The sequence below is a fragment of the Phyllostomus hastatus genome, unplaced genomic scaffold (genome assembly GCF_019186645.2).
Source record: "Phyllostomus hastatus isolate PE091 unplaced genomic scaffold, TTU_PhHast_1.1 phas_scaffold_1066, whole genome shotgun sequence".
NCBI lineage: Eukaryota > Metazoa > Chordata > Mammalia > Chiroptera > Phyllostomidae > Phyllostomus > Phyllostomus hastatus.
The window spans coordinates 15,788,206-15,803,022 of record NW_025334004.1 but is presented as its reverse complement, the minus strand read 5'-3'; the positions used below and the strand labels follow the sequence as shown (position 1 = coordinate 15,803,022).

Sequence of the window (14,817 nt, the reverse complement as noted above, 5' to 3'; positions counted from 1 at the left end):
ATACTTTCTACATGAGGAGTCCCCGACTTATTTCAGTGTGTGTGACATTCTTTAAAGTCCTTAGAGGGAGATTGTATATAGCCATGATTTTCATGGGGAAAAAAGAAACAGCTAATATGTATACAGTGTTTTAGCTCTGTATGAAAAAAATTAAAATTGTCCTTTTGCATTTTCCACTTCATATCATTGATCTAAACAAAAAGTCATCACTGAGGTGTAGAACAGTTACCGGGCACGATCCTGCCGGAGCAAACTTCCCAGTCCGCCTCACCTGCCGTCCTGCTAGGCTGCTGTGTGCCTGGGTCTTTTTGACTCAGCAGATGGAAAGCCTGTTGGGTGGATTCATAAACCAGTTCGTCCAGGGAGTTGCTCTCAGGTGCTGTAAGACGGGACTCACTTTTTTTTCTCCCTTTTCCTTCCACAGGCAGATTTCAAGAATGACACCGCTTCCAAGGCAATTCATAGCATATTTAAGAGTGCCATAAAGCTCCTGCAGGAGAAAGGATTCATTTACCAGAAGGATGGCAGTTTTGATAACCTCTTCTATGTGAGAGACTTGCAACTTAATGTTTTCCTTCTTAGCTTCAGTTACAAACATATGTATTACTTCAGAATGCCTATTTACTGTTTTTAAAAATCATTAAAGAGGTACATAAAGTAAGGAACCCTAAGGTACTACTTTTAATAGCATTCTATTAAACATTTGTGCATTTAGACACTTGTGCATTTACAAATACACACATATAAATATATGTTGCTTTGGCTTTTTTTTGCTTTACAAAAAAAATGTGATCATTCTGTAAGTCAGGATTTCTCAACCTCAGCACTGTTCAGGCTGGACACCTCTGTCACGGGGGCTGCCCTGTGTGTTGTAGGACGGCTAGCAGCATCCCTGGCCTTCACCCACTACATGCCAGTAGCAGCTCCCGGGCTGCGGCAGCCAAAAATGTCCCCAGACATTGCCTAGTGTCCCCGGGACATTTAAGAACCACCGCTCTAAATAATGCTCAGCCACTTTTTTTTAAAGATTTTATTTATTTACTTTTAGACAGAGGGGAAGGGAGGAAGAAAGAGAAGGAGGGAAACATCAATGTGTGGTTGCACTCATGTGGCCCCTACTGGGGATCTGACCCACAACCCAGGCATGTGCCCTGGCTGAGAGTCCAACTGGTGACCCTTTGGTTTGCAGGCCAGCACTCAATTCCCTGAGCCATAGTGGCCAGGGCTCGGCAACTTTTTTTTGACACCAAAATAGCTCATTGCACCATCTTTCCATGTTAGCACTTAGAAATCGACCTCATTCTTTTTGACTTCTGCATGGTATTCCATGTTATGGGAACTTGCCATCAGTATTTTAACCCCTTCTCTCTGCTGGACATCTATGGTGTTTCCAACTTTTGCTCTCACAAATACTGCTGCTGTGGCTATTTTTGCACAACTCTTTGAACTTGTGTGTTTCTGTAAGGTTGACTCTTAGGAACTACTGGAGCAAAGGCATGCACCTCTAAGCTTTCAGTCAGCACAGCCTGATGGGCTGCCTAAAGGCTTGACTGGTCGGCATTCTCACTAGGGGCACAAGTGCTTGCTTTCCTAATGCTTTCAGAATCAAAGGTTCGCCTTTCACTGCCTACATTGAATATCGGAGTAGCCAGGCTGCAGCCGGGCTGCAGCCAGGCTGCAGCCAGGCCCCTCGTGACCATTGATGTCAGTAGCACGGATGTGGCTTCAGCTACAAGTGACAGACCTGGAGACAGATCAAAACTCGGAGGCATGCCAGAAGTCTCACTATTTACAGGCATGATTCCCGAGGGGAAGCTTTCCTTAATAGGACATTTTCTTGATATCGATTTACTCTAGTGATGCCCCATTTTAGAACATTTTAAAAAATTAAGAGATGCTTTAAATACTATTTGAACAGCTTTAGAAAACAGTATTCCAATCTGCAGAAGGCTGAGGGCAGGCCACTCCCTCCCGGGATGGGAAGGCCAGCTGGGAGTCGGTTGCCTCTTGTGGGGTTGCAGAAGCTCGTGATGGGCAGCTCACCTTAGCAGCCCCCAGCCTGTCCCCACCCCCGACCCCATCACAGTGCCCCTGGGAGGCTCTGGGGTCGGCCAGCTGACTCTGTTGAAAGCAGCCCTTCCCGAGGAGCAGCAGGACCACGGGCAGCAGTCCGTGGCTGAGGCGTGGCAGGGCTGGGGCACTTCCTCCTGTGAGTCAGTGTGAGCTGGAGTGGGGTGATCAAGCAACAATTGCTCTCTTTCCTCAGTGGAGCCACCCCCCTTCCCTGACACCACGCCTTCCCTTTCAACATAGCCGTCTGGCTTCCGAGGAGTAGTCACCACCTGGTGTGGATACTCCTGTTTGTGGGGTGCTCTCCAGCCTTCAGCAGCCGTCACCCCCATCACCGCATGTAATCCTCACAACAGCCTGTGAAAAGGCAGGCACCATTGGTGTCCCCATCCTCCAGTCTGGTCACTCTGTAAGTCCCCTCAGACAAGCACTCCTGATAGGCAGGGTGGAGCAAAAGTAAGTTTACAGTTGTGAGTATGCAAAACACAGTTCCTTTTTTTTTTTTAATCCTCACTCGAGGGTATGTTTTTATAGATTTTAGAGAGAGGAGTGGGGGAGAGAGAAACATCAATGTGAGGGAGAAACATCAATCGGCTGCCTCCCATATGCACCCCAACCAGGGATTGAACCCGCAACCTTAATGTGTACAGGACAATGCTCCAACTGTCTGAGCCACCCAGCCAGGAGAACACAGTTTGTTCTTGTATTATTTATTATTATTTTTCCATGTGAACAACTTATAAACCTCCTTTTGCCCCACCCTGTATGTGTTTGTTTGCATGCTTCTTTTTTCTTTGTCCTTTCTTCCTCTTTTCCTTTGTTCCTCTTTTCCCCTTTCTATTTTTTATTTGTTTGTTTTATTGCCAGATTTACTACTGAACATGAAGGGGGACCCAGCTGGCTGCTGCTTTCCTCTTACCCGAGCTGGCTGAGGAAGGAACTAGGTTAGGTTTGCCTTTGAAAACAGAAAGGGTCTCAAGGGATAGGCTAGATGTATCCCCCTGCTAGCTTGTCCTTACAATTTTAGTTCTTTTGTTTTTCTTCGTGGTTAGAAAGAGGAATAAAACTAATGAAATGCCAGGCAGGTGTCAGAGCCCAGAGGAAAGAGTCCTGGAGTTGAGATCAGAGCCTTCGGTCACTCGTGCCCCCCTCAAAAATATAACAAATAAAAGAAATTTATGAATGTGTTATGAATATTTAAAAGGAAAGCTGCTCCTTAAAAGTATTCCAGTTTCTCTTTACATCATGGCCTCAGTGGACCAGCCCCCGAAAGGTGTACCTCCGGGTCAGTGACAAAGCAGTAAGCTGCTGAGGGTGAGAACTGGTTTGACAGTAGGCCCAGCATTGAAAACCATGTTGTGCCCTGGGTGGTGTGGCTCGGTGGATTGAGTGCCAACCTGTGAACCAAATAGTCGCTGGTTTGATTCCGGGTCAGGGCACATGACTGGGTTGTGGACCAGGTCCCAGGTGGTAGAGGGCAGGTGGGTACCACAAGAGGCAACCACACATTGATGTTTCTCTCCCTCTCTTTCTCCTTCCCTTCCTATCTAAAGATAAATAAATAAAATCTAAAAGGAAAAAGAAAAGCATGTTGGTGTCAGGATGATGATTGTACGAAATCGGTAGAAACTATCTCAAGTACTAATTTGGGAGTCTGGATGATATAGCCTCTGTGTTACTTAAGGATACTTTCTCTCCGAACTTCTCTTGCTGTTTAGGTAACCAGAGAAGACAAAGAACTGCACAGAAAGATCCACCGTATCATTCGGGAAGACTGCCAGAAACCCAACCGTAAGTGGCGTCACACATATGTGTCCTGATGCGCTGGAGGGGAACGCTTCCCCCCGAGAGCACTGGATGGAGAGTCAGGGGATGGGCTTTCCCCAGTAGCAACTTAGAAGTGTGATGGTCGAGGCCCGTGCCCTCTCAGAGCCTCAGGTTCTTCCTCTCTGAAGTGAGTGTTAGGGTAGCACAGGCGTCCTGATCTTGGCTGCACGTAAAAACCAGCCGTGGGGATTTTTTGAACATATGGTGCTCAGACCCCACTCCTGGGGATTCTGATTCTCGAGGAGTGGGGTGGGGGCGTGGTGGGTGAGCGCCTCCGGTGGTCACAATCCAGTGAGGCCAGCCACGGAGCCAGGACCTTTCGATGCCTTTCTGGTTCTAATGTTCTCTCTGGTTTGCGTTATTTCTTGTCCTATTTTTGCTCTTTGTCTTTGAACCCAAACCTGAAATTTTCCACTGTTTTGACTTCATGCCCTTCAGTGTTGGGAGGAATGGTTCTAGACATGACAGTGTATGAACAGTATAATTCAGTCATCCTGAAACCTAATAATTTGCAAAAGTGGTTTAGGAAATTGTTGGTTTTGGTGGAGTTAGGTCAGCCCCTAGTGGTTAGAAACTCAAACTGTAGATAGTCTGACAACAGACATTACCACCTTCCTATTAGTTAGAAAGAGAAAAAAGTAGCAGTCCTATCTTTAAGTCCTATAAAAACTCATCAGTCTTAAAGGTGACTTTTCAAAATCTGTCCTCTGCAAATATCTGCTAATAACAAATGTTGGCATACATCAACAAACGAGACTAGAAGAAAAGTGAAAAGGCTGGTTAGTGACGCAGGTCTCCTCATTCTGCGTCCTTTCCCTGCAGGGAAGTCTGCCTCCAGTCCCTTTAACCCGTGCGTCCCTGGGGCCTGGACCTCTTCCAGGCTGAGTCACTGGGTAGAGCTGGACCAGGTCTCTGGCCTTGGTGTTTGATATGCAGCCCAACTTAGCCTTTAAGGACCTATGAGGTCAGAGTCGCATGATGACAGATCTTAAAATAAACCTAAAGGAACCAGTTATCTGAATGCAAGGTTTCTGGTTGTTGTTTACTGCATTCAGACCAATAAGAACAAATATCCTTTAGCTGGAGGGTGGGGGGAATCTGTCCATCCACACTTTAAGGAGCTTTTAAGAGCAGTGGAATGTGGGCTTTCTTAACCAAGAAAGGGTGACAGGCTGTTCCCTATGCAATATCCCTGCACTCATCCTAGTTCCAGATTCTTATTTTCATCTGCATGAGGAACAGGATGGGTTGAAATAATCCCAGGGCCTGGTACAGCAAATGAAAGGAATTCACACTTTATTTCTTAGGAGAGCCAAGTAGCCTCAGTGATGTAAGGGTCTGTGAAGTGGCATATTTTATGTCCACTTCTAATCCACAGGCCAGCTCCTGCTTTGGTGAGTGTTGTGTCAGGGTGGACAGCCTCTGTCACTCAGTCTATAAGTGGGAGCCTCTACACCAATTCCCTAGAACTGGTAGCTCCCGGGAGCTGAATTCCTGGGGCTTGAATAGCTGAGAATGCCAATGAAAATACTCCGTGGAGACTGCTGGGGAGTCTACTGCAACTACTCCTTTTCACAGGAAGTATCTATGACATTAAAAAGTTATTTTGAATAATAATGTATGCACATGATAAAAAGTCAAACAGTACAAAAATACACACAGAAAAGCCAGTCTCCCTCCCAGCAACGAGACCAGAGCTTTGCGTTCCCCTTGCCAAAGGCAGTAGTTGTTCCTAGTTTCCTGCATATCCTTCTAGGGATGTGTATACACACTTGTAAGTATGTTTGTATAGTTCACCCTTTTTAAAAAGGACAAGTAAAGGTTAGCATATAATACTCAGTGTTCTTTTATTTTATTTTATTTACTTATTTATTTACTTTTAGTTATTTCTTTTTTTCTTTTAGATTTTATTTATTTTTAGAGAGGAGAAGGAAAGGGGAAAGAGAGGGAGAGAAATATCAATGTGTGGTGGCCTGTTGAGCACCCCCTATTGGGGACCTGGCCTGCAACCCAGGCATGTGCCCTGACTGGGAATTGAACCAGCAATGTTTTGGTTTGCAGCCTGTGCTCAATCCACTGAACTATACCAGCCAGGGCTATATCTTGTATTTTAAATTGAACATTGGCTTCCGGAGGTCATTTGGCAATAGTACATATAAAAGTGTCTCAGTCTTTTTAATAGCTGCACAGCATTCCATTAAATATATAAATAGATAGCTGACTATTTATCTAACCATTCCTCCTAGACCTTTTGTTCATTACTAACTTTTCATACAAAATATAGCATTGAGTTTTTCCTTGTCAGGATGATTAGTGAGAGAACTTAAAATCTTTATAGTCATTTATAAGTATTTTAGCCAAGGTTAAACCTATAATAATAAAAGGACTGTAAACATGAGGCTTGTTTTAGGTTCCTAAAGCACCAGTATGGGGTTTATCTAAAGATGGGCAGCATAGCATAGTCGTAAAGAGCTGGGCTCTGAGGCCACCTTTCCTAGGTTTGAATCCCAGCTCTGCCACTTTGCAGCTGTGTGACTTTGGGTAAGGCTGTGCCTCAGTTTCTTTATGTATAAAATGGGGATAACATTGCCTGCATGATAGATTGTTATGAGGATTAAATAAATTGGTGTTTTATAAAACTATTATGAAGATGGTAGAGTAGGAAGCACTAGGAATCTGTCTATTTAGGCAACAGTTGCATCTGACTGATGGAACTATTTTGGAACTCTGAAAGCTATTGAAAATTTGCAACCTCCAAATGACAGTAAATTGGTGTTAATTTCAGTCAATGCTCACCTCTTGGTAACCTATCCCTTACCCCAGCTATGTAGTGGACAGCTGTGCATTTGTTTCTGGAGCAGCTTGCATGGAGCTTGCAGGAGCTAGGGCAGGCAAAAAAGAGCCTGTCCTCAAAGTATAAGGGCCGTGTGCTCTGCTCATTGTTGCCTCTGATTACAGAGGGACAGATGAAGAGGTGGGTGGCCATTGTTGCATTTTGTCCCAATGATGTGAGCCCCTCCCTGAACACCTGAAGTGTCTTAAGGGGAAGTACTGGTGCCCTCCCCCCCCCCCCAATTTTTAATCCCCCTTATTTTCCTTTTCTCCCCTTTGTGGGAACCGGAAAAGAAAAACTCGTGCATTCAAAAGCTACTGAATATATGAGGGAAATCAGAAAGTGACCACACACACCCAGAGAAAGACACAGGCTCAGAAAAAGACCTGAAAAGACCTTAAGTTTTACACCTCAGTCTGATCCTTGGTACAGGGACAATAATAACAACAGACAACAGCAAACCCTGGGTTAGGGGAGAATCTGATCTCCAAAGTTACCACATGGCTAGATTCAAATGTCCAGTTTTCAACTAAGAATCACAGCGTGTACAAAGAAACAGGAAAGTATTGCCCATTCAAAAGAAAAAAATATGTATGTATCAATAGAAAGTGCTCCTGAAAAGAACCTAATGGCAGATATACTGGACAAAAACTTTAAAATGACTGTCTTAAAGATGCTCAGAGAACTGAAGGAAGATGTGAAGAAATTCAAGAAAATGGTTGAACAAAATGGAAATATAAAGAGAAAGAAAACCTAAAAATATAGGTCTGTCCAAGAAAAGTCCAGCTATTGTTAGTATAATGAGAATGGTTTGCACAACATTGATGTAACCTGGCAGCCAAGGAGAGTGGACTGGAGTGCACATGTGTGAACAATGACAACTTCACTGTGCTAGTCAGTGGGGGCGATAGACGCCATTGAGTGAGCATGTGTACCTTGTGGTCGTCACATTCAAAATGACTGAGCCAGTAGAGCAATGAATCTGCAATAAATTTTCATTAAGCTTGAACATTCCTCCATGGAAACTAGTCAGATGATTGAGAAGGCTGCAGCTGTGGGCAAGTGGTGATTGGGAGCTTCATCACAACATACCCGCTCATGCGTCACGTCTGGTGCAGAGATTTTTAGTGAAACATCAAATCACTCAGGTGACTCCCCCTCTGCAGCTCAGATTTGGCACCCTGTGACTTCTGGCTTTTCCCAGAACTAAAATCACCTTTGAAAGGGAAGAGATTTCAGACAATTGATGAAATTCAGGAAAATACGACAGGACAACAGATGGCAACTGGGAGAACCGTGTGAGGTCTCAAGGTGCCTACTTGAAAGGGGACGGAGGTTTCATTGTCCTGTGTACAATGTTTCTTGTATCTTGTATCTTTGTCAAGAAATGTCTCTATTTTTCTTATTACTTGGGGGGCTACCTTCTGAACAGACCTTGTATATAAAAATTTGGGGCTGAAAAGTACAATAACTAAAATGAAGAATTTCCTACAGTGATTCAAATGCAGATTTTGACAGGCAGAAGAAAGAAGCAGCAAACTTGCAGTAGAAGAGGAGTGAACAGAGCCTAAGGGACACATGGGACATCGTGGAGTGGACCAACATATGCACTGTGTGAGTCCCAGAAGGTGAAGAGAGAAAGGGGCAGAGAGAATATTTGAAGAGATAATGGCTGAAAACTTCCCTAAGTTGATGAAAGATATGAATATAAATATCCAAAAACTTCAATAAACTCCAAGTAGGATGAACTCAAAAGAGACCACACCAAGACACATTGTAATCAAACTTTTAAAGACAAAGAAAGAATCTTGAAAGCAGCAAGAGAGAAGCAACTTGTTATGTACAAGGGATCATTGTAAGATTAGCAGCAGCTTTCTCAGACACTTTGGGGCCCTGAGGCCATAGGCTGATGCAGTCAGTGCTAGAGAAAAACCATAAGCCAAGGTCCTGTATCCAGAAAAACTGTCCTTCAGAAGTGAAGGAGAAATCAAGGCATTCCACGGTACATAAAAGACAAGGGGGTTTGTTACTGCTAGACCTGCTCTGCAGGATGTACTCAAAGGAGCCCAGCAAGGTGAGAGGAAAAAGCATTAGACAGTAACTCGAACCCATATGAAGAAAAAAAGATTTCAATAAAGGAAATACTTGGACAATTAGAAAAGCCAATATTGTCATAACAATGGTTGGTAAGTCCATTTTTTGGTCTCTACATAATTTTAGAGACTAATACACTTTTTAACAACAAAAAACAAGTACTGGTCTAAACATTTATATTATTTTAACTTTGGTTTGTAACTCCACATTTTTTCCCACATAATTTAAGAGATTAATGCATTTAAAAGAATTGTTAGTTTATGTTCTTAGGTTCACAATGTGTAAAGATGTGATTTTGTGACATGAGCCAAAAGGGGTGGGGACAGAGCTACGAAGGAGCAGAGTCTTTGTAAATTACTGAAGTTGAGCTGGAATAAATTCAAATTAGGGTGTTATGATTTTAGGAAGTTTAGTGTAATCCCTACGGTAACCACAAAGAAAGTAGCTAGAAAATATATACAAAAGGATATGAGAAAGGTGTTTAAATGTTTCATTAGAAAAACATAAACATAACTAAACATAAAAGACAGCAACGCAGGAAATGAGAGACAAAAAGGTATAAGGCGTATAGAAAACAAACAGCAAAAAGACAGAAGTAAGTCCCTCCTTATCAGTAATTACTTCAAATAGAAACATTAAACTCCCCAATCAAAAGACAGAAATTGGCAGAAGGGTTTAAGAAAAAAACAACCATGACCCAACTGTATACTGTATACAAGAGACTCGTTTTAGATCCAAAGACACAGATGGATTGAAAATGAAGAGTGGGAAAAAAATACCCAATGTAAAATAGTCACCAAAATAGAGCAGGGGTGGCTATACTGACATTAGATAAAATGAAGTAGATAGATGAAACATACTGATATTAGACAAAATAGACTTGGGATTTTTAAGGCATAAAGGATTATAAGAAACAAGTACATTGTGCATCAATGAAAGAGTCAATATACCAAGAAGATAGAATTATAAACATTTATGTACCTAATGACAGACCATCAAGATACACGGAGCAAAAACTGACACAGTTGAAGGGAGAAATACAATTCTACAATAGTTCAGCACCCCACTCTCTATAATGGATAGAACAATCAGAAAAGGGAGGAAATAGAGAAATTTTCACAATAAATCAACTGTATCTAGCAGATGTATACAAAATACTCTCTGACGGCAGAATACCCATTCTTAAATGCACAGGGGACATTTCCAGGACAGACCACATGTTAGGCCACTAATTAAGTCTCAATGGATTTGAAATGGTAGATATAGTACAAAATATCTTCTCTGACCCCAACAGGATGAAGTTAGAAGTCAGTAACAGAAGTAAAGCTGGAAAACTCACGCCAATCAGTGGAAACTAAATAACACTCTTAAACAGTTAATAGATCAAAGAAGAAATCACAGGGAAATTAGAAAATAGAGATGTTTGAAAACAAAAACACAACATACCAAAACATGGAACACAGCGAAAGTGGTGCTAAGGGGAACTGTACAGCTAAAACCATTAGAAAACAAGAAGGGTCTCAACAACCTGACTGCTATTTAAGGAATTAGACAAAGAAGAACAAACTAAGCCCAGAGCAATCAGAAGGAAGGAAATAATGATTAGAGCAAAGATAAGTGAAGTAGAGAATAGAAAACAATTGAGTAAATCTTTGACGCCAAAAGTTGGTTCTCTGAAAAGGTCAACAAATTTGCCAAACCTTTAGGTAGATGGAATAAGAAATAGAGAAGACTCAAATCACTGAAATCAGAAATAAAAATGAGGATATTAGTACTGATTCTACAGAAATAAAAAGAATTGTAAGAGAATACTGTGGACAAATGTATGCCAGATGAAGGAACATTGAAACCCACCAAAACTAAATTACAAAGAAATAGAAAATCTGAATGGATCTGTAACTTGGAAGGAGATTGAATTGGTGACTTAAAATCTCCCAGCAGAGGACAGCCCTGGACCTGACGGCTGCACTGGTGACTTCTACCGAACATTTAAAGAACTAAGACCAGTCCCTCTCTCTGTGTAACCGAAAGGTCGCTTTACCAGATATCTCTTAGCAGACTGGCCTTTCTGAAGAAGCAGTGTAAGGCCTTTGGGAAGACTTGATGCATCTTCACAGCAGGGACTAGGTTACGAGCATCTTCCCAGGTTATGGCTATGGTGATAGAATCATAGTCACTCCCCAGGTAAGAAGCACCTGCCATGGGTCTCCTTAAATCCACATGACCACTGGTGACATAGGTGATTTTCTTCCCATTTTACAGATGAGGAAACAGAGATGTGACTCACTTTGTCCCAGTCAAACAGCCTGGACTTGAATAGTCAGCTCTCTATCTGTACTCTTTATCTGCTCCCCCTCCTTTCTTAAAATAATATACACATAGGAGGTGTTCAGGAAGTCTTTATCAAATGAATGCTGAAGAAAACAGACTGGAAATGTGGAGACAAGTGGAGGTGGCAAGTTTTCCAACGATAACCCCAACTGGGAGGAATAATGAGTTCACAGCCACTAGAGGTCAGAATTGAGCAAGTCTTTGTTAGCCCAGGCTGCCACCTGTGATGGTTTCCGACACTTTGAGCTGGAAGGGATCGCACAGGCGTGTCCCCTCCCCAGCCTCCCTCTCCATAGGGGAGAAAACTGAAGCTTGACGGTTCTGTGACTTGCCCGAAGCCACAAGGACCCACCACACTTTGCCCAACACCATGATACCTCTTCGTGCACCTTGCTGGCACTTAAAACATTTTGTCATCTAAAGACATCCAGTGACTGTGTGGAACATGAGAGGCCAAGCCTGGCTCTGCCGTGGGGCTGTGAGGTGAAAACCAGGGAGAGTTTGTTTTTAGTAATGCGGTTCAGCTTTGACTCAGAGTTACGAATGCGTTTTACATCCTGCCCCAATAAATTATAGAATTATAAATAGATAGATATAAGTTATATCTATCTAGATAGATAGATATAAGTTATATATATCTGGAAATGGTTTCACAAAATAAGACTCATCCTGCCTATGATGTAGTGCATCCTGTAATTTTCCCCTTTAGTCTGTTTGTCAAGAGAGAGAATGCTAATCGCAACCCACTCAGCTGACTGCGCGACCCTCTGACGGCCACGGCCCAAGCTGCACACCACTGCTCTAGCTCACTGATGGGTTTCGGCCCAGAGAGAGGTTACTCCTCCTGAGCTTTGACCACTGCACACCCAGTAGTCTTTGTTTTGGGCAGAGAGAGGGTGAGAAGCTCCTAGAACACAGCTGTCAGAGACAGACCTTCTTGGAAGCCTGTGCTGAGAGGAGTGAGGCAGAGCAGAGCTGGGAGCCCCACCCCCAAGGCAGCCCCCTCAGCCGGGGCTTAGGAGAGGGAGGTTGCCACAAACAGGCTCTGCTCTCCGTCTCAAGCGGGGTCCCACCTGGGCAGCTAGGGGTTCAGCACAGGATGCACTGTACTTACACATGCGTAGGAGCAAAACGGTTATTGAGTGCTAAAAATCTATTAGGTTGTGGATATAAAATTATCAACTGGGAATCCTTGAAAGCTGAGTCCCTGAGCAGTGGGTCCATAGACAGGCCTGAGATCAGGGTGTTTCATTTTGCTTTTTTCTGATAACCTAGACCAGTGCATCTCTGACTTTAATGTACATAAGAGTCATCTGGAGATCTTATTAAGGTGCAGGTTCTGATTCAGGAGATCCTGAGAGGGCTTTGATTTAGAGGGCGAGGAGAAGGAGGGTCTGACGGGTGTGTCCAAGCTCAGCCGGCTGCTTTTTTCCTACAGACATGGAGAAGGGCTGCCACTTCCGGCACATCTTGGCCTGCGCCCGCCTGAGCGTCAGCCCGGGCCTGAGTGAGCCCGTGCTGCAGCAGGTGCTGGAGTTCCTGGAGGACCAGAGTGACATCGTCAGCACAATGGAGCAGTACTACATAGCGTTCTGAGGACGGGCCGCAGACAGCCCTGGCAGAGCCGGGCCGGCAAGGAGGACTGAGTGGTGTTCATTTCCAGGCCCTGGTTTTAAACACCATGCAGAGGCTCATAGGTTGGAAGGCAGTTATCTTATAATCAACTGTGAAATACGGTCATTTGAGGAATGGAATTTGGCATAAATTCTGTAGGCTGCCTTCTACCTACTATATTCTTGGGGTAAAGTGACTTTTCTCAGCCATGACATGCAAGAAAACCCTCTCGTTTGACCTCCTCACTGGACTGAGCATCCTTGGTAAAGCAGAAGGGGCGGAGACAGTGTTGGTGGCTGAATCAGTGTGTGTGGGTGGGACTCTCGAGGTGAAGGGACATCACATGGTAAAGCCCGTGGACATGGGAACTGAAGAGCATGTGGCCAGATCACACAGGCCTGAAACTTTTTAAAAGGTTAGACTATCAGAAATATTCTTGTGTGTCTGCTTAATGGTTAAGAACCCTACGTAGGAAGCTAGCTGTCCCTGAGTGAGTGCTGTGGAACTACGCTTTCCAAGGGTCAGGCACCCGCGGTGGGTTGTGAGTCCTGTATTCAGTGCTTTTACAGACCCACCCAGCAATGGCCATAAATGGGTCCCAGGCATGGCTCTGGGTCCGTGGTTTTTTCTGAGTCACAAGGTGTCTCCCCACAAAGACTCAGTACGTGCCCGGACAGGCGACAGAGTCACGCCTCTGCTCTGAATGACAAGGTCAAGGGAAAAAAATCTGAGGCATGCAGAGGGCTTGTTCTAACAGCAAGATGACAAATCCAGCCAGCAAAAATCAAATGTGGAGAAAGATTCGGAGTTAATTACAGTCCCCTGCGTTTGCTCTTGATGTAATGAGCTCTTAGCGGCTCTGCCGCAGAGCCTGCTGGCCTGGGGAGCTGCTCTGCTGTGTGTGGAGGTGAAGGGGTTTTACATTCAGAGTCAGCTGCAGCTCCTCATGTCAGGTGGAGGGCTAGTGCTGGCAGATGGCTTTCCGTCACGGACTCTTCTGACTTGACCCAGACCTCTGCCCTATTTCTAATAGCCATTACCCGGGTGGCTGCCCAGGGTCCTCCCTGTGGTATAGAAGAGGGTTTACCTGGAGTGATACCCCTATGGTTCTTCCCCGAGGGCATTGGCTATTCCATATTGAATACATCTCAGATTATTGGAACTGCCAGGAAGCAGCCTTGGATGAGGCCATTAAAAGGGCACGCTGCTCTTGCACACAGCAGCCCCACTGCTAGAGTTGATCCCAAGGGGATAGCCACACGGGTGTGAAAGGGTGAATGCACAGAACTCCCACTGCTATATAATTTAGAGTTCTATGTTGGGGAAAGGATAGGAAAAAATAGTGTATGTATATACAATGAAATACTACGCAACCATTAAACTAATGGGAGCAGACAGACATGATTGCCACAGAGCACTGTTCCCAATAGATTTTAGTGGAAAGAAAATAAAGTTACAGATCTGTTTATGTAGTATAATACTACTGATCTAAACCTGCCTGTGTGTACATATGTGTCCAATATATCTGTATAGAGAGTTTCTATATGTACCTGTATATAAATGTCGCACATGGATACATTTATATATTTTTTTCCTGGGTCAATATGTATCTCAGTTCATTTCCCCGCACTGGGGACATACATGACTAAATACAGTGCCCCTTAACACCCTGAAGTTCCTGGAGGCTTTGGGCCAATTATCTGGCAGTGGCAGACATTATTTTCAAGGTTATCGTTGAATGTGCAGGACGTCCTGACCCCATCCATCCCCAGACAGAGACCCGGTGTGTGCCCGGGCAGGTGATGGAGTCGCGCCTCTGTTCCACATGACCAGTGCCTGCTCCCAGACACCGAGCTCTGGGTGCTCTCTCTCAGCCGCCTCTGCGCAGTCCCCCGTCTCCCTGAGGGCTCCGGGCTCAGTCCCGGACCACGGACCACGTTTCTGCCTAGCTCACGTTCCTGGAGATCTTAGCCAGTCCTGTGGCTCCAGCCATCTATATGCTGAGAGGTTCTGCAGTTTATATCCAGTTGGGATGTCTTCTGAACTCC

At 44.3% G+C, this 14,817-nt stretch overlaps 1 protein-coding gene across 7 annotated transcripts in view; it reads left to right on the top strand.

The window, feature by feature from the left end:
* STN1 (STN1 subunit of CST complex) overlaps positions 1-14,351 on the top strand; it is a 39,331-nt gene extending 24,980 nt beyond the window's left edge. For all 7 annotated transcript variants that reach the window (XM_045854546.1, XM_045854543.1, XM_045854542.1 and 4 more), the window contains exons 8-10: positions 425-547; positions 3,789-3,861; positions 12,594-14,351. In XM_045854546.1, coding sequence (XP_045710502.1) covers positions 425-547; positions 3,789-3,861; positions 12,594-12,751 — 354 coding nt within the window. In that variant the 3' untranslated portion in view covers positions 12,752-14,351. The remainder of the gene's footprint in view (positions 1-424; positions 548-3,788; positions 3,862-12,593) is intronic.
* Positions 14,352-14,817: the final 466 nt, after the last annotated feature.